The sequence below is a fragment of the Eutrema salsugineum genome, unplaced genomic scaffold (assembly GCF_000478725.1).
Source record: "Eutrema salsugineum unplaced genomic scaffold, Eutsalg1_0 scaffold_13, whole genome shotgun sequence".
Taxonomy (NCBI): Eukaryota; Viridiplantae; Streptophyta; class Magnoliopsida; order Brassicales; family Brassicaceae; genus Eutrema; species Eutrema salsugineum.
The window spans coordinates 7740807-7758297 of record NW_006256885.1 but is presented as its reverse complement, the minus strand read 5'-3'; the positions used below and the strand labels follow the sequence as shown (position 1 = coordinate 7758297).

Here is a 17491-nt window from a genome sequence, read left to right as displayed (position 1 = left end):
ACAGAATTATTTGATCATTGGAATCTCGATTTTTTCGGGCATGTCTTCGTGCTAAAGGAGGGCGAGTTCCGACGGTGGTGAAGGAAATTAATCGATGACGACGGAGAAATTGCTCGTCCCTAACGGCGTTAAGTCGGACGGCGTCATCAGAAGAACCAGAACTTCCGGAGCTGATGCGGCGGCGGCAAATTTTCTCGGCGGCGGAAGTCAGATATTCGACGAGCTTCCGAAGGCGGCGATCGTCTCCGTCTCTCCACCAGACACCACCGATTTTAGCCCCTTGCTTCTTTCTTACACCTTGGAGCTTCAGTATAAACAGGTGTTGTGTATACATACGCCTATAGATACATATTTTACAATGTCAACTTGTCTTTTAGAAGAGACTAATACCCTCGGTTAAATTGTCACTAGATTTTGATTTAATGCCCAAACTGATCATATTCTCTCTTTGATTATTCCTATTTTTCCTTTCCTTACGGCTAAAGTTTTCCATATCTCTGACAAAGAATTCGTGATGAACATATTTTAATTTGAAAAAATAGAGTTTATTAGTGCAGATATCAGATATGCAATGTCAGAGTTTTTTGTTCTCCCTGAGTTTCTCTGTTCAGTATTAATTACAAAGAAAGATCTTGAAATTGGTATACTCTGTTTTTGGTTTATGTTTAGTTCAAGTGGACATTACAAAAGAAAGCGTCTCAAGTTCTATACCTACATTTTGCTTTGAAGAAACGTTTGATCATTGAGGAACTCCACGAGAAGCAAGAACAGGTCAGTATTTTCCGAAGTCTGCAGATTTGCTAACACACGCAACAACAAAAAGAAAACAAATTCTTGAACTTACAAATTACGGTTTTGGACAGGTTAGAGAGTGGCTGCATAGCTTGGGAATCTTTGATATGCAAGGATCAGTTGTGCAAGATGATGAAGAACCCGACGACGGCGCTCTTCCTCTGCTCTACACTGAAGATAGTGTAAAAAACAGGTGCTTTCTAAAGTCTCTCACTTTTGTGGATTCGAGTAAAAAAAAAAATGATGGCCTATCTTTTGGCTCAAAATTAGGTTTTTGTGTTGTACAGGAATGTTCCTTCGCGTGCAGCGTTTTCAATCATCCGTCCAACGATAGGCCGGTCAGAGACAGTTGTAGACCGTGGGAAAAACGCAATGCAAGGCTACTTGAATCTCTTTCTAGGGAACTTGGACATTGTAAACTCCAAAGAGGTTTGAGTTTTTGACCGCTGACGCTTACTGTGACTATTTTCTAGTTGCGATTTCCATGTTTCTTGCGTCACACTTAAAATGTATCCACAGGTCTGCAAGTTCCTGGAAGTTTCTAGACTCTCGTTTGCTAGGGAGTACGGTTCGAAGATGAAAGAAGGGTATGTCACAGTGAAACACCTGAGGAAAGTCCCTGGATCTGATGGTGCACGATGCTGTCTTCCTTCGCAATGTCTCGGCTGCTTTGGAAATAGCTGGACAAAGGTTCAGACAAAATGAAAGTCGGGTTTTGTGTAAAGTTTCTGTTTTTTTTCTTGCTCGGATGAATGATTTCTGAATTTTTTTTGAATGTTTTCAGGTTTGGGCGGTTCTGAAACCGGGGTTCTTAGCGTTACTTGAAGATCCCTTCAGTGGAAAGCTTCTAGATATAATGGTGTTTGACTCATTAGGGTTCCAGGGTACAAAAGAGTCTTCTGAGCAACCACGTTTGGCTGAACAGGTGAAAGAACGCAACCCACTGCGTTTTGGCTTCGAGGTTACAAGTGGAGACCGAACCGTGAGGCTCAGAACTACGAGCTGCAGGAAAGTCAAAGAGTGGGTTAAGGCCGTTGACGAGGCTGGTTGCTACAGTCCACATCGGTTTGGTTCGTTTGCGCCGCCTAGAGGATTGACATCAGACGGAAGCCAGGCTCAGTGGTTCGTTGATGGTCACACCGCGTTTGAAGCAATCGCGTTTGCAATCCAAAACGCTACATCAGAGGTTCCATTTCTTTGCGTCAGCTCGTAATTGTCACAGGATTACAAGAATTTGAGTGGAGTTTAAATATAAATGTCATCTTTGTAGATATTTATTACGGGTTGGTGGTTATGCCCGGAGCTATATCTCAAACGCCCGTTTGAAGATCATCCGTCATTGCGTCTCGATGCATTGCTTGAGACAAAAGCAAAGCAAGGCGTTAAGGTATGGTTACAGAGATCTCTCTCAGTGGATATGATTGGTTTTGTTATAAACGCAAAACGCTAATAAAAATTTGAATAATTTGTTGCAGATTTATATTCTTATGTACAAGGAAGTTCAAATCGCGCTGAAAATCAACAGCATGTACAGCAAGAAACGGCTTCAAAACATTCACAAGAACGTCAAGGTTCTTCGTTATCCAGACCATCTCTCAACCGGAATCTACCTCTGGTACATTATTAACCAAAACCCGCTGATTTTTGTAACCTTCTTAATTACAACTAATTAAAGTTAATTATATGGTGTTTTTTTCAGGTCGCACCATGACAAGATAGTGATTGTTGATTATCAAGTTTGCTTCATCGGAGGGTTGGATCTCTGTTTCGGCCGCTACGATACAGCTGAGCACAAAATTGGAGATTGCCCTCCTCATATATGGCCAGGAAAAGATTATTATAATCCTAGGTGAGATTCTGAACTAGTCTCAACTTTTTATAACAAAAGGAATCGTCTTTCTGACCAATTGTTAAATCTATTGTCAGAGAATCTGAACCAAATTCATGGGAAGAAACGATGAAAGACGAGCTAGACCGGAGGAAATACCCGAGAATGCCGTGGCACGAGGTTCACTGCGCTCTCTGGGGACCGCCTTGTCGCGATGTGGCTCGACATTTCGTCCAGCGTTGGAACCACTCTAAGGTAAGATTTCGCTGTTTTTTTTTTAGCAATTGCGTTTAGTATTACACGGTTTTGATTATATTTAGTCTTTGTTTTGATTAGAGAAACAAGGCACCTAATGAACAAACGATTCCATTGCTGATGCCTCATCACCATATGGTTCTTCCTCACTACTTGGGAACTAGAGAGATCGACATTATCGCAGCAGCTAAACCAGAGGAAGACCCTGAAAAACCTGTTGTTCTTGCCAGACAAGACTCGTTCTCATCTGCCTCACCTCCTCAGGAAATCCCTTTGCTTCTCCCGCAAGAAACCGATGCGGAATTCGCCAGCAAAGGAGATATGAAGTGTGACAGAGGATCAAGACAAGATGTCGGTCGATCCCATGGTAGAGATGAGTCTCCTGGGGAAACTTCAGAGGAAAGCGATCGGGATGAGACTGTGAACGAGTGGTGGTGGCAAATCGGGAAGCAAAGTGATTGTCGGTGTCAGGTCATCAGAAGTGTTAGCCAATGGTCCGCTGGGACTAGCCAGCCTGAAGACAGCATTCATCAAGCTTATTGTTCCCTCATCCAAAACGCTCAACATTTCATCTACATCGAGGTATTATAATCTTCATCATTCAAAACATTTAATATAAAAAATTTCTTGATCTCAGATTAATCCCTTTTTTTTCCCTCTTAATCTTCCAGAACCAGTTCTTCATCTCTGGACTAGAAAAAGATGAAACGATTCTAAACCGCGTTCTCGAAGCGCTATACAGACGCATTCTCAAGGCTCATGAAGAGAACAAGTGCTTCCGTGTCGTGATCGTTATACCGCTCCTCCCTGGATTTCAGGTATACAGTTTTCTTCTTCCTACCACAATTCACAGATCGTTGTTCAGAGTAGAACCGAGATGCCAATCATGTTTATTGTGTTGACACTAAACAGGGAGGTATCGATGACTTCGGAGCAGCTACGGTTAGAGCACTGATGCATTGGCAATACCGTACGATCTCAAGAGAAAGAACTTCAATTCTTGACAACCTTAACGCTCTGCTCGGTCCCAAGACGCAAGATTACATCTCTTTCTATGGTCTGAGATCGTACGGACGGTTGTTCGAGGGTGGTCCAATTGCCACTAGCCAGATTTACGTGCATAGCAAGCTATTGATTGTTGATGACCGCACCGCGGTGATCGGATCTTCTAATATAAACGATCGAAGCTTACTAGGCTCACGAGATTCTGAGGTATTTACCTCAACTCCCATTTGATTCTATGTATGGAAGAAACAGAAATGATTTTATGTATTCTTTTGGATCATATTTCAGATCGGAGTTGTGATAGAAGACAAAGAATTCGTGGAATCTTCAATGAACGGAGTGAAATGGTTGGCCGGAAAATTCTCGTATAGTCTCAGATGTTCCCTGTGGTCGGAGCATCTCGGCCTTCAAGCCGGAGAGGTAATTTACAAATTTTCTGAAAACGCCTTTACTTTACAATCTTGACTTGAGAAACCTTTACTTTCGTTTGAGCCTACATAACCCAAGAGTTAGTCTGGTATTTCATATTCATACAATAAAGATCTTATGCGGAAAGCTTCTTTTAACCATCGTTAAGTTCACACTTCACAGCCACTTCTAAAATGTTAATCTTTATTTTGGTGTTTAGGTGAAAATGATCGAAGATCCAATCAAAGATGCAACATACAAAGACCTGTGGATGGCAACGGCCAAGAAGAACACCGACATTTACGACCAAGTCTTCTCTTGCATCCCCAATGAACATATACGCTCAAGGTTCATATTTCGTACTTTCAATGAACTTAATTTAGGGATAAAACTACTAAATTAACACACTTCTTCGAAGTGATATAACCTAATGATGCTGATATATTGATCATCTTCCTAAAAGCAGAGCTGAATTGAGACACAACGTGTCTCTCTGTAAAGACAAGTTGGGCCATACGACGATCGACCTTGGGATTGCACCGGAGAGGCTAAAACCATGCGGCAGCGACTCGTGGGAGAGGCTTAAGGAGACAAGAGGGCACCTTGTGTGTTTCCCATTACAGTTCATGTGTGATCAAGAAGATCTCAGACCGGTGTTCAACGAATCCGAATTCTACACTGCTCCTCAAGTCTTCCACTGACCACTATTTACTGTACGTCCGGTTCTCTTTAACCGAAAACCACACTGGTTATCGAAAACTATATTAGATGGTTAAAGAATCTCTGACAATTCACACGTTACATCTGTATATATAGAGCTGTAGTTACATAGAAAGAGGGGCTTTCTTTTTTATTGCTTCGTAGCTTTGCAAAGGTGTGTATACAGAATAAACTAATTATTTTTTGTGAATATTCATGTGCCTCAGTCTATACAACAACACACCTTAAGAAAATTATTCTATGCATTCACTTGATTTCATTCCGGATAGGTTTGCAAATTTGCATACGAGATTCAATAATACGAAGAAAGAGAGACCAAGACTTGAATCCCAACATCGATATTAATAAGGCTGAACAGATATCAAAGAATGGCTTCCATTGAAGTTCATCACCTACCCGAAAGTTCGCTGGTCTATTTACATGAGAACATATTTTTTTTTCTAGCTCGGTCCCAAAACCATTACCTATTAACAGGTCGTGGCAGGGTGAATATCATGCGATAGAGATGACGACGAATGGAAGAAGAGGCAGACGGCTGAGATATCATCCATTGCGATTCCACGTCTCTTCCTATTCCAAGCCCTAACCGCTTGCTCAACCAGCCGCTTGGCCGCCTTTGACCGCTCTGCGGTTGAGGAAACGATGTCTATGGCCTCTTGGTTTGTTATCACATCCCATACCTAAAATAGTTTTAAGTGAATGACTTCGTCATTAATCAATAAGACAACAAAATACAAAATCTATTATCCTATTTGAGCTTTATTTACCCCATCAGTGGCCATGATTACAAACTGGTCTCTAATGGAGATATGCCTTTGAGTGACTTCAGGCACTGAGACCAATCCGTACTCTTTGATACAATAGTCTCCGAAAGCTCTCGACATTGCGAGCCCCGGAGATTCTTCTTCCGGTTGCCACACACGGTGGACTCCTGGCTCGTCTTGGAGGCAGAATACTCGCCCGTTGCATCCGATAATCCGTTCTTCCTCCTCTGTTTTAGCAAGAAGAAAAATAATAAAAAAATGTAAGGACCAGAAGTATATAGCTAAAAGCACTGAGATTTATTTAGGTCTAGTCGTAGAATGCTGTTAGCACTAACGGGGTATATTTGGTTTGAAATCGACGGTCAGCTGAATCGCGGTCAAGCTTCCATCTTCAGAAACCGTGGCCAGTACGGCACGTGAATCCCCGACGTTTGCTACATAAATAACTTCACCCTGTGGCAAGAAACCATTTAATGATTAACGAACAGAGCAAACTTTTTTTACAAGATTTTATTCATTGAAGGTCTCTTTTTACCTGTCTCACAACGGTTAGAGCGGTTGTGCCGCTGTTGAAAGAATCGATCTTTCGGTGATGCTCAAGCTCTTGATCAACGTCTGCACAGGTTTTGAGGTACAAGTATTTCCAGACGGCGAACCTCTGTAGCGTTTTATCGGACTCGTCGAGACCTGTTTTGGGTTCTGCTAATGTGGTCTGAGACAGAGTCTCTTGCCAGTTGCAGAGCAAAGTTATAGGCATTGAGTTTCGGACTTGTTTAGCCACGAAATGACCCCAGGGACCGTGTCCATCGAATATCCCACAGAAGATCATGTCTTCTTCAAATCCGAATCCCTGTTTACGGTATCAAACATCCCTGAATAAGTGTTTCTAAAAAGCGTAGAAACAAACATAAACGGGGATAATCGCGTAAGGCTTAGATCGTTGGAATGATGATAACCCTAGATACAGAGGACCATTCAGAACAATCTAGACGCAAACGCACACGAAGAGATTTGCGTAAACTCAACATCTTTGGACTTCAATATGCTTAAAGTAAGCAAAGAGTGACGAAGAAATCGCGCTAAGTAAACGCTAAAGATCGCTAAAATTCTAGATAATTCAGCTCTAAGATAGCTTTTTGTAGACGTAACTAATGTACCTCCCAGACGATGGCACAGTCCTGATTAACGCCTTTCTCACCGCGTTTGGAGAAAACAGAGGCCAAGTTATTGGATCCATCTGCATTAATGCAACCAGAGGATTTCAGAATCAGCTCCTTCTTCTTCGCCTCTCTCGCCATTTCCTCTACGGCTTCCTTCACGTCGCTTTTGCTGTTGTTTTTCTTCGCTTTCTTGATCGAGAAGGATCTAGCTAAGCCGTTGAACATGGATGAGAAATGTCCCATTTTGTCCAGAAAGTGAAATTATCATATGATCTTGAAATCTGCAAGTGATAAATGCATTAAGTTACAGATAGTTGCATTAAATCAAAGAGCAAGAGGGAGATAAAATATTGTCGAAGTAGGAAATTTCACTTTTGAGATTCCTTTCCCGAGAAAAAACAGGGGACTAGAAAGATAATCTGAGGAATATTAAAAACAGTTTAAAGACAAAAGATTGTAAGAGAATATTCATGTTTGACATGGAATTCCATTGACACAAGTTGTTAAATTTCTATAGGATTATATCAAACTTAGAACTTTGACGTAATAGAGAAAATAATAATGGATTTCTTTCAGAAATAAGTATGGATCTGATCTGACTTGAAGCCAAATCGAGTTTTCTCTTTTAAGAAAACAATATCTGGAGATAACTTATTAACTTTAAAAATCTAAGTTGCAAGATTCGGAGATTTTCTCTTTATAACTTTTCCGGAAAAATAAGCAATAAAACCTTCACATCTAGAAAATCTGGAAATTGAAAAAGCCTTTTGTTTATTGCCTAATTTTCTGTTTTGCGGCACAAGATTATTGCCAACAATTAACAAAGTCACAAACCCACTAGATTTGGTTGTATTTGATTAAAGCTTCCAAAACTAAAAATAATAATAATAAAAAAATATTAAAATTTATAAGACAGTTAAGCAGCAAGAAATTAAATTATTGATTCGTTAGAGTTGCATCAGTTCTTCGTAAAGTGGAAAGCCTTTTACTTATTTTTTTTTCCAACTCAGAACAAAAGAAACCGGAATCATATTTTCTCCCATCTTGTATATAAATTTCAACAGAATTAGCAAAAGAATAAACTCAAAATGCAGTTCCTTCCCCGGAATGAGTTATTGGGATTATTCTATTTACTAAGCAGCATTTTTAGTTTCTTAAACCAGTATACGATTCAAACGAAGTTTAAAGAGTATAAAAGAGTTTAGAAAACTCGAATTTGCATTTTGCACCCAAAGTTTTTCAAAAAAAAAAAAAAACAACAGAAGACCATAATGTACGACGGAATGGAAAGGAGAGAGAGATCAGAGGAGGAACTGACGTAATAAACACCGGATAGATGACGTTAGCTCGGACAAAGTGACGCAATACGCACCGGAGAGAAAACTACTGGAGAGAGAGAGAGAGAGAGAGAGAGGGAGAGAGTCACATATCAGAAATCACAATCCATCCATGCTCCAAATAAATACTAATTAATAGAGAAATTATATGACCGAGGAAGAGGAAAAAAATGAGATTATCCCTCTCCCCTTCTCATTTTTCTTGTGGCAAGATAAAGGCAGAGACGTAGCAAGACATCTTTTGTCGTTAGTGGTTGTTATATATCTAGTATTTTCCATAATGAATTTTCTTATATACAAAATTTTTATATATATTATTTACCAAAAAAAATTATATATATAATCGGGAATCCATTAAATGGCAAAAGGATTTGACGATTTCTAAAATTTTGTTCGTTTTCATCTAGTCACAAAATTCAGTGAAATCATAATTTACGTCCAGTTTGAATTCCATATAATATAAAATATAAGATATTACATTTAATGAAGATAGTTTTCCAGACAGAAAATCAGCTACTTAAAATAATATCTTCGATTTTAAGACAATTTTCGCCAGCAAAAAAAAAAAAAGATTTTATTAGACAATAGTTGATCTCTTATATTTTATTTTTTTTTGGTTTACTATCTGAAACGATAGATGCAGTGCCGATCGTATAATCACAAAATAATATTATTTGCCAAACAAGGTTATTTGTGTGTGATCTTGAGTCAGTAGCAGTTCATTTGGTTGAATCAAAAAAAGAAAAGTGGAGAACAAGTGATCAGACCAGGAGTTCAAGAATTGATTGGGTAAAATATAAGACTATCGAGTATCGATCACAAAACTCGATTAGCAAAAAATCAAGAATTTGTATGTGAAAGAAAAAAGTTTGATGGCAAATTTTCTGCTCGTGTGATATTTTAAGTTTGGTACACTAGTAAACAGTGATGCAATATGACAAAAGAATCCGACCTGATGTAGGATGGAGAAAAACGTTAGAAATTTGAAAAGTTAGGTAAATTTTATAAATACGCATAAATAAAATTTCCAAAATGACTACAGGTTGTCAAAAACAAAAGTCAATATATAACGAATGTTACGAATATCTATAAGTACCTTTTTTTTTTGTATCACCTTTTTTGGTCCTTTTTCTTCAAATCTCTTATTTTCGTCGATCCATATTATTACTCCAATTAGTAGTACGCCCGGTCTTAAAAAAAAAAAAAGAAAAGAAAAGTTTTCAACAACTACTACCGTTGACTGGTTTTGTTGATTGTTTCCGTAATGGGTAAAAATCAGCTTAGAAAAAAATTAGTCTAGCATGCAAACTTGAATTTAAGCCCGTCAATCGTAGCCATATACACTGATACACGTGACAAAGTTTGTTTTTCGCGAAAGATTTTAAAAATATCAAAAAGGTCCACGTTTAAACCTGCCTGCCTCAGTCAAAACTTTTTAAAAAAAACTACAAATGAAACTAAAATTATAAAAACTATAAATATTTAGGTTACCAACTGTCTGTCTGTATATCTTATGAATACCGAAAATAACAAATATTTGGGGTGATGGGGCAATACTATACTATATATCGTCCAACACTCCAACCCTACAACAATAAAACATACCCTCGTATCGTATCAAAAGAATCAAAAACCGTAACGCCACAATATGCAAATAAATAAGATGACGCCGTGACGAAACTGTAGTACTAGACGAACCCTTTGCCCCCACAAGAGAATATCTATCTAGCCAGTGGGACCCAATGGCGTTTACTGCGTGTGTATGACCGGCATGTGACGTTAGTCTTCTCATGGGACCCACTGCTATCTATTTGGATCATGAATCGGACAGATGAACACATTGTGTTATGTGTCGCCAACGACGATGCAAAAAAAAAAAAAAAATTCCTTTTGCAAATATACATGCCTCAATTATTTGGAGCTAAAATAACCACAAAAGACATCCAATCTCGCAAGAAACCAATATTCCTACGTTTAGACCATATTGCACGTGGCGCAGCAGAGGATATTGGAGGAGGACTTTCCGTGTGAGCGCCAGAGTCGCTCATTTTCTAATTTGGAAGGGGCAGTTCACAGTAAACCTTTCTTTTTTTATAAAAAAAAAAAATGAAAAGTGGCAGTAATTAACGCACATGAGAACGAACCTCACATTGATTATTTTGGTCCTCGTTGGCTCCACTAGCGAGCACACAATCTAATAGAGGATCATGCCATACTTCTTCTTCTTGCCACGTGGTGACCAACAATCACATGTGGGACGGTGCACCGGATAAGGACTTCTTTTTTCTTGTTTGCGCGCGTTTGTGTGCCGTGGGACCTCACGCTCCACTTTCCATCCCCCAACATTGACCCTTTTCTTCTATTCTAGCTATAAAATCTTTTTCTTCGATTTGGTTTGCTCATTTTTAAAAATTGTTACCCTTCAACGATGTTATTTCTTTTCCGTGTTTATTTTAGTTTAAACATGCCGACAATTCTTTTGTTTTTCAATATATAAAAACATGTCTTTCAATTATAATCATCATATGCTTGTCTCATTGAGAGGCTTTTATTGGTTGGTTGTAAGAAAATGATAACAATTTACTATCCAGTTATCACCTAGAGCTAGAAGGCTAGAAGCATCATAACTACAATCATTACAAAGACTATTTTTCTCTTTTTTTTTTTTTTTAACACCCGGCCATTACAAGGCTATCTATCTTTCCACTGTCTTTTAAAAACTATCAGTTAATTGCGCATTATCTTCCTAAATATTGGATTTAGATCAATTTAAGCAATCATTGGTCGTGCCACTCCCAAATGATTACGTGTGAAGAAAAACAAGTAATGTATATTGTATTAAAATTTTTGAGAATTGAAAATTAGATAGAAGAATGGTATAAGTAATCACCTATAGAAGTTAAAAAAAGGAGAATCAAAAATACATTAATAATAAAAAAATGGTGTTTTTCGGTTAGAATGTTAAATTTATAAAAACAAAAAAAAAACATTTTCTACAATGAATGTAACCTTTTTGATAGGTTTCTGATACTAAGACATCATAAAAATTAAACTACTTATAGCAGTTTAGAGAAGATAGAAAACGAGTGAGAAACATAGCACCTTGGAACATATATATCCAATGTTAATTTTTTGAACCAAACTAAACGATGAGGAAGCGGTCATTACAAAGATCTCTCAAGTACCGAATGGATATCAGTTTATCCCTTAGTAACTTATCGATCAGAGCTGTGGTTTTCTGACGAGTAGAATGGATATGTCTATACATGATATAAAGAACTATGGAAGGCATATCACAACAAGAATGGAGATTAGACGCCAAATAAGTGAATCCCATTCCCAATCCATTGTGCAATGTCGGTTGAGGATTCCTTTAGCTGTCCAGATTTGTGACGCATAACTATAGGCAAATAAAAAAAAGATGATTTATCTTGTCTCTTGCGGGCAGTGACATAAGACCAATTTTGAAGAGACTCCCAAGGTCCAAGTTGCCATTTTTGATGTAGTTGTTAGGGGATTTCTGAGTGTGAAACCAGAGGATAAAAGAGTATTTAGGAGTTGCATATTTAACTGGAATTCTCTTTTAACTTGGAAAATACGTATTATTTTCAAATTTCAATGCGTAAAAGCGGGGTTGTTATTCGTTTAATTACTCATTTGTTAATTCTTAAAATTTTCAATTATTTTGTGACTTTTGGTTTTGGATATTTTTGAACTCTCAAGACTTGTTTAGTTGTTGGAAAGGTAACGATAAACTCCTATTTTTCATTTTATTGGATCGTATCGGAGGTCCATAATCTGTTAACATAAAAGTTGCTAACTAACCGGAAGCATTCGGTTTAATATGATGCTTTTTAATGGGTCAAAAAATCTATTTTAGTGTTAGTATGGGCTTACTAAAGATGCTTTTTAATGGGCCAAAAAATTATTTTGCTTTAAATAAATAAATACTTCGGGCCGGATTTGGAGGCAGCCATATATATACTCGTATCCTCAAATCTTCAAACAATTCAGTACGCTCAACCACAGAGAATAGCTGCCTCACGTGCTCACGCAATCATACTAAATATTTAAAAAGTCAAAAAAGCCCAATAGCAGCTGCAACTGCCACCAGAAGCGGTAGAGGGTAATTCCGTCTTTGCAGACGAAAGCTCTCTCACCTCCCCAACCGCGTAGCCAGCCTAAACAAAACAAAATACCTTTCCCCGATTTTGCTCATTTCGTAACCCCCCCAAAAAAAAAAAAACCAAAGAAAGAAAAAAAGAGTTGTAAATATTTTAGAGAGGAAAATAAGGCGGGGAAAAGGATCACGATTCACAAAATTAGTGGAAGTCTAAAGTGTTCTTTCTTATTAATCGGATTCGGAGGTTCGTTTCCTCTCTCTCTCTCTGTATGTTAGTATGTAAATCATATTGATAGTATATTATTTTTGAAGGATTGTAATTTTGTAATCTGATTATTATTATTATTTTTGTTTTGGTGTTTTGACTTTTTTTTTTCTCTCTCTCTGGAGATTGGGGACTCAATTTAATTTTTTCTTCCATAGGGGTGGTTTCTGCTTCTGGGATAGATTTTGTTTTTCTACAATAGGATCGGAATTAAATAGCATTTAGTAATATCGGGTAACAGTAGAATTTTCTATGGTCGGAATCAAATCGAAAGCTGTTATAGGATTCTCAATTATGTGTCTGATTTGTTGTGTGTTTTTGGGTTAATTGCAGATCTGGTCTTCTTTGTATGGAGAATTGGCGTTGAGATTTCTGGGGGATTTGGTTTTATGGTTAGGCCTTATAAATTTTATGACAAGACGAGCTGAAAATAAATCACTGGAATCATTGTTTCCGGTTCATGAGCTTAGGGTGAATTTTATGAATTTCTTGGCTTTAGATATAGATTAGTGATTTGGTCCTTTTTTTCTTTCTTTCATTTTTTTTTTTTTTGCGGTAACTTCTAATCAAGGGAGATTATGGGAAAGAGAAACACGTTTGGGGCAAGAAATTCAAATACAAGGGTTAGATCTAAGGACAAGGGTTCAGATGATTCAGATGAGGATTATGTAATATCAGACGAGGATGAAGAAGAATCCGAGGCTGATCTTAAGGAGTATGCCTCATCTTTAGACGGTGAAGCATCCTGTGATGGCTTCGACGGATCAGATGCGGTGGAGGATGAGGAGGAATTAGATGAGGTGGAGGAGGAAGATGTGTTGCTAAGGAACGTTGAGTGGCCAAAAGTGAAAACTGGTCCTCGTGGTAATCGGAAAATCACGGGATGCAAGTCAAGAAAGATGAGCCAGGTTGCATCTGACAACGAAGATGTGGATCTAGATGATGCGGATGACGACGAGGAGGAGATACGAAATTCAAGGAAGGTTGGTGGAAGGTCTAGTGTACAAGAGAAACACGGAGGAATTGGTTTAGGAAAGCGAAGGAGAGTTTTCTACGAGATTGAAGATGAAGATGGAGACTATCCAGAGGAGGATGGCGAAGAAGAGGAAGAGAGGGATGTCAGGTCTGAACAAGTGGATTTAGATGGAGAGATGGCATTGGAAGAGCAGGACAATGTGTCACACGAGACCGAAAAGGAAGATGATGGAGATTATGAAGGTGAAGATGGCGATGAGGAATTTACCGCAGATGAAGATGTCTCATTAGACGAGGAAGAGGAGGAAGAAACAATTGCATGCAACAGAAAATCACTGATGGTTTGCAGGAAAAACAAGCGAAAACAGAGATCTGGAAGAGGGCGTAAACGAAGAAAGAAATGCTCTGTTGCAAAAACTCGTGTGACAAATGGAAGAAAGAGACGTGGGAAAAAAACAAAGGAAGAAGTTGATGATGATGGTGATTTTGTAGATGACTGCCTACCTGCAAGAAAGAAGGCGAAGACGAAATCATCAAGGCCAAGGCGTCGGTGTACTGTGCCATCAGATTCAGACATTGCATCCTCTGGAGAATCTGAATATGAGTACACAATCTCGGAGGAGGAAAGAGAGCAGGTAAGAGAAGCCGGTAGTTTGTTGAGAAGTAGTGGGAATCATGTATCATCTATAAGACAAACTACGGTCAAGAAAGATTTTCCTCAGCTTTGCAAGTCTCCTGTGAAAAAAGCCGAAAAGAAGGTAGAGCTAGTGAAAAGAGATGTGATGAAAAACGTTTGTGGGATTTGTCTGTCTGAGGAAGACATGCGAAGATTAAAGGGAACATTGGACTGCTGTAGTCATTACTTTTGCTTCACTTGCATAATGGAGTGGTCAAAAGTAGAATCTCGATGCCCACTATGCAAGCAGCGGTTCAGAACAATCAGTAAGCCTGCAAGATCTACACCTGGAGTAGATTTGAGAGAAGTCGTGATACCTGTACCTGAACGGGATCAGGTTTATTTTTTTCTTCTCTTTCTATTGCTTTACGCCTATAGAGTCTCTTTTTAGTTGATTAACTAATTGTCCTAGTATCCTAATGAATGTTGGCCGTGGTATGTGGTATGGCCTTCAGCATTCCACATTTAAGGTCCAAAAGGCGATTCTTTCTGGTAGTTACCAGTAACATCAGTTTTCTCGGAAGTGCTTCAGATGCATGATAGAGTAGACCTTATTTTGCGTTTCATGTCATTCTTGTGTAATAAATTTGTGTATTTATATGGGCTTTTTTTTTTTTTAACTGTGTGCAGGTTTATCAACCGACTGAAGAAGAGTTGAGGAGTTATCTTGATCCCTATGAAAATACAATATGTACGGAATGTCACCAAGGTGAAGATGATGGGCATATGTTGCTTTGTGATCTTTGTGATTCATCTGCCCATACTTACTGTGTTGGTCTCGGGATGGAAGTACCTGAAGGTAACTGGTACTGTGAAGGTTGTAGACCCGTTGCACTTGGATCAGCTAGTTCCGAAACACACACTACATCCGAGCAACAAAGAATCAGTGGCTTTAATAATAGACCATCACCTCTTGTAGTTTCAGGGCAACATCAAGATGCGTCTTTGCTAGTCTCTCCACGTACTTCGTTTTTCAACGGAGAGTTCTTTTTTTCTCCAAGGCTTCCAAATGGTGATGGTCAAGTCTCTTCTCCATCCGGCCTAGGGGCAACCACATTATCAAGAAGAAGGACGCTTCATAGACACATACAGCATATTATCAATAGTGACAGACTTAGTAATATGGGTAGTAGAATTGCTGGAACATCGATGATTGCTAACTCGGGTGATGGTTTTGTGACTACACAAATTGGTCAGTACGGTAGAGAAAGAGAACGGTCTCAACCTGCAGTGACTCAAGGAGCAGGGACGTCGCTGTATGCAATCTCTGAAGAAAGACTACCCAATAGCAATCCATTGATTTCTGTCCATGACCCTGAGCTTTTGTCTCCAAAGTTAGATCATTTTGGAAGCGAAGAAGCAGTCAGACGTTTGTCTAGTAATACATTTCCTGGCGATCGATCTATTGATTTAGGATTACGTCATGGACTTGCCCAGGCTGGTCCCTTGTTTGGTAATCAACATCTTCCCAGCTACATGCCAAATACAATGCCTTCCACGGTACGAGAACGACTGCAACAAAGAGTTATAGCCCATCTGAAGAACTTGTCCAGTCAAATCGACTTAGGTACAAATAATTCAATTCCCTCTCCTAGTTAGTTTTGGATTGTAGCCTACATATTTGCCAAACTCACTGAATATGTGGACTATAGCTTTAGGCACAAATCTACAACTCGTTAACTCTATCTCTCTAGATTAGTTTGTTCTTTGCAAAATTCCACTCTTTGGATTATAATTTAGATTCAACTCTTACATCTGCCGTGTCTGATTGTGTTTTTCTTTTTGGTATTAATTCTTCCATTGCTCTTGATCAGGTCAAGCCACGTTTGACGAGATTTCCACGTGCTCAATACACACGATACTGGCAGCTTGTGGACTGGAACACAAGAGCAGTGAAGTTCATCTTGTTCCGCCACCAGTGACGTGTCCTCATGGTGATATGACACCTGGCAGCAGCAGTAGCAGTAGCAGCAACAACAGCAGTAGCAGCGGCCTGATGAAAGGGTGTTGCTATTCTTGTTTTGATTCATTTGTAGAGGATGTAGTTAAGATGATCCTGGACACAAGACAACCCCATTGGTTGCGTTTAGGGCTCCACTAAATCACCACTTGCTTCAATTGTTTAGATTTATTAGAAAATTGATATTTTTTTTCTTCTTTTGTCATTGTTCAGATCTTGAACCTTTATTTTAGCCATTGTATATGATACAAGTATGATCTATTTTCACTGATAAAAGAATGATCTTCTTATATTCCACTCTCACTATTACACTATAACACTGAAATAGCAATTGGGAATGTTTGAAAAAAAAAAAATATACTCCCAATTGAATACGAACCTTGACAGCATTGTTTTCTGGTAACTAAATAATTGATTTGGGCCACCAAAGAGACCGGCCCAGTAGAGAATCTAAACAATAAACAAAAGCTCTTGCCGTTTCGCGTTTTAATTTAAGCCCTGTCCGACACGCCGTTCAACGAGGGGAGCAGTGAAACGGCACGCGGTGCGTCTTCTAGAAGTTAAAAACGGCGGAGGAGAGAATGAGGCTTAAAAGAAAAATGTCCCACATCGGTTAAAAGAAACAAGGAAGGCTAGGAAAAGAGAGTATAAAAGGAAGAGTGGTGGCAATGATCAAATCACTTACCTGGACGGGGTCGACTCGTGATCAAGAAGGCGAGTGGCCTAGGCTAGTGACTTCCATTGCACATAATCGGAAGGGTGCTTAGCTTAAGGTCTTCCCAAGTGGAAGAGCCTACGTCATTATTTGTGGCAGCGGGGGTTTGCGTTCGCGCAGCCCCTAACCATATTTCAGTCTTAATGTTTTGATTCGAGTAATCTCTGATTACTTCTATTTTGACTCGTGAGGCTTTTGAAAGCAGGATTATTAATCGTTTCTACTGGCTTAGTGATAGTTTTGAAAACCCAATTTAACGAAAAAATGGTTTTTCTCAGACTTGAGTTGCAATGTCTTGATTTTGTGATTACAAAGCGGACAACAAGATTCGCCGATCGACTTTAATATGAAAATCTAAAATGAAGCTTTGATCCACCATTGACTGATCAGTGATCATCGATGATGGTGATCCTGAAAGACGAGTGCGATTTTATGATTGTATTTTGTTGGTTTATCACTTGTCAGTATTGAGATTTTAAGATCAAAAGAGAGCCTCAGTTTTTGTACC

The 17491-nt window shown here is 38.8% G+C and overlaps 3 protein-coding genes and 1 non-coding gene across 6 annotated transcripts; 3 read left to right on the top strand and 1 right to left on the bottom strand.

Annotated features, from left to right (window-relative positions):
* Positions 1–41: 41 nt before the first annotated feature.
* LOC18023923 (phospholipase D zeta 2) lies at positions 42–5227 on the top strand. 3 transcript variants are annotated; one of them, XM_006407983.2, is made up of 16 exons: positions 42–319; positions 670–771; positions 864–985; positions 1080–1221; positions 1312–1482; positions 1577–1978; positions 2063–2179; positions 2268–2407; positions 2492–2641; positions 2719–2875; positions 2957–3457; positions 3547–3693; positions 3788–4087; positions 4169–4300; positions 4509–4636; positions 4755–5227. In XM_006407983.2, the coding sequence occupies exons 1-16, from the start codon at positions 95–97 to the stop codon at positions 4987–4989; spliced, it is 3171 nt and encodes a 1056-aa protein (XP_006408046.1). In that variant the 5' UTR covers positions 42–94; the 3' UTR covers positions 4990–5227. The 3 variants fall into 3 exon arrangements, with proteins under 3 accessions (XP_006408046.1, XP_024015791.1, XP_024015792.1); XM_024160023.1 differs by having other exon boundaries at positions 4752–5226; XM_024160024.1 differs by having other exon boundaries at positions 85–319; positions 869–985; positions 4752–5226.
* Positions 5228–5262: 35 nt separating this feature from the next.
* LOC18023922 (probable protein phosphatase 2C 34) lies at positions 5263–8428 on the bottom strand. Its single transcript, XM_006407982.2, has 6 exons — positions 8251–8428; positions 6930–7213; positions 6308–6622; positions 6108–6225; positions 5776–5999; positions 5263–5688 (listed from the first exon to the last, which is right to left on the bottom strand). The coding sequence occupies exons 2-6, from the start codon at positions 7173–7175 to the stop codon at positions 5476–5478; spliced, it is 1116 nt and encodes a 371-aa protein (XP_006408045.1). The 5' UTR covers positions 7176–7213; positions 8251–8428; the 3' UTR covers positions 5263–5475.
* A 4082-nt stretch (positions 8429–12510) lies between these two features.
* On the top strand, positions 12511–16558 carry LOC18023921. The gene is made up of 4 exons (XM_006407981.2): positions 12511–12636; positions 12991–14645; positions 14939–15875; positions 16123–16558. Exons 2-4 carry the CDS (start codon positions 13236–13238, stop codon positions 16407–16409), a joined length of 2634 nt encoding a protein of 877 aa, XP_006408044.1. The 5' UTR covers positions 12511–12636; positions 12991–13235; the 3' UTR covers positions 16410–16558.
* Positions 16559–16945: 387 nt separating this feature from the next.
* LOC112089029 lies at positions 16946–17110 on the top strand. Its single transcript, XR_002900841.1, has one exon. It is a non-coding gene; the product is annotated as a U1 spliceosomal RNA (small nuclear RNA).
* Positions 17111–17491: the final 381 nt, after the last annotated feature.

Excerpts from the sequence above, each read along its gene's own strand:
- LOC18023923 (XM_024160023.1), top strand. The coding sequence starts at position 95 with ATGACGACGGAGAAATTGCTCGTCCCTAACGGCGTTAAGTCGGACGGC. Across the intron at positions 1,483-1,576 it reads TTGGAAATAGCTGGACAAAG|GTTTGGGCGGTTCTGAAACC; the intron begins GTTCAGACAAAA and ends GAATGTTTTCAG. Across the intron at positions 4,088-4,168 it reads TAGGCTCACGAGATTCTGAG|ATCGGAGTTGTGATAGAAGA; the intron begins GTATTTACCTCA and ends ATCATATTTCAG.
- LOC18023921 (XM_006407981.2), top strand. The coding sequence starts at position 13,236 with ATGGGAAAGAGAAACACGTTTGGGGCAAGAAATTCAAATACAAGGGTT. Across the intron at positions 14,646-14,938 it reads CTGTACCTGAACGGGATCAG|GTTTATCAACCGACTGAAGA; the intron begins GTTTATTTTTTT and ends AACTGTGTGCAG. Across the intron at positions 15,876-16,122 it reads GTCCAGTCAAATCGACTTAG|GTCAAGCCACGTTTGACGAG; the intron begins GTACAAATAATT and ends GCTCTTGATCAG.
- LOC18023922 (XM_006407982.2), bottom strand. The coding sequence starts at position 7,175 with ATGGGACATTTCTCATCCATGTTCAACGGCTTAGCTAGATCCTTCTCG. Across the intron at positions 6,623-6,929 it reads ACTGTGCCATCGTCTGGGAG|GGATTCGGATTTGAAGAAGA; the intron begins GTACATTAGTTA and ends TACCGTAAACAG. Across the intron at positions 5,689-5,775 it reads TAATCATGGCCACTGATGGG|GTATGGGATGTGATAACAAA; the intron begins GTAAATAAAGCT and ends AAACTATTTTAG.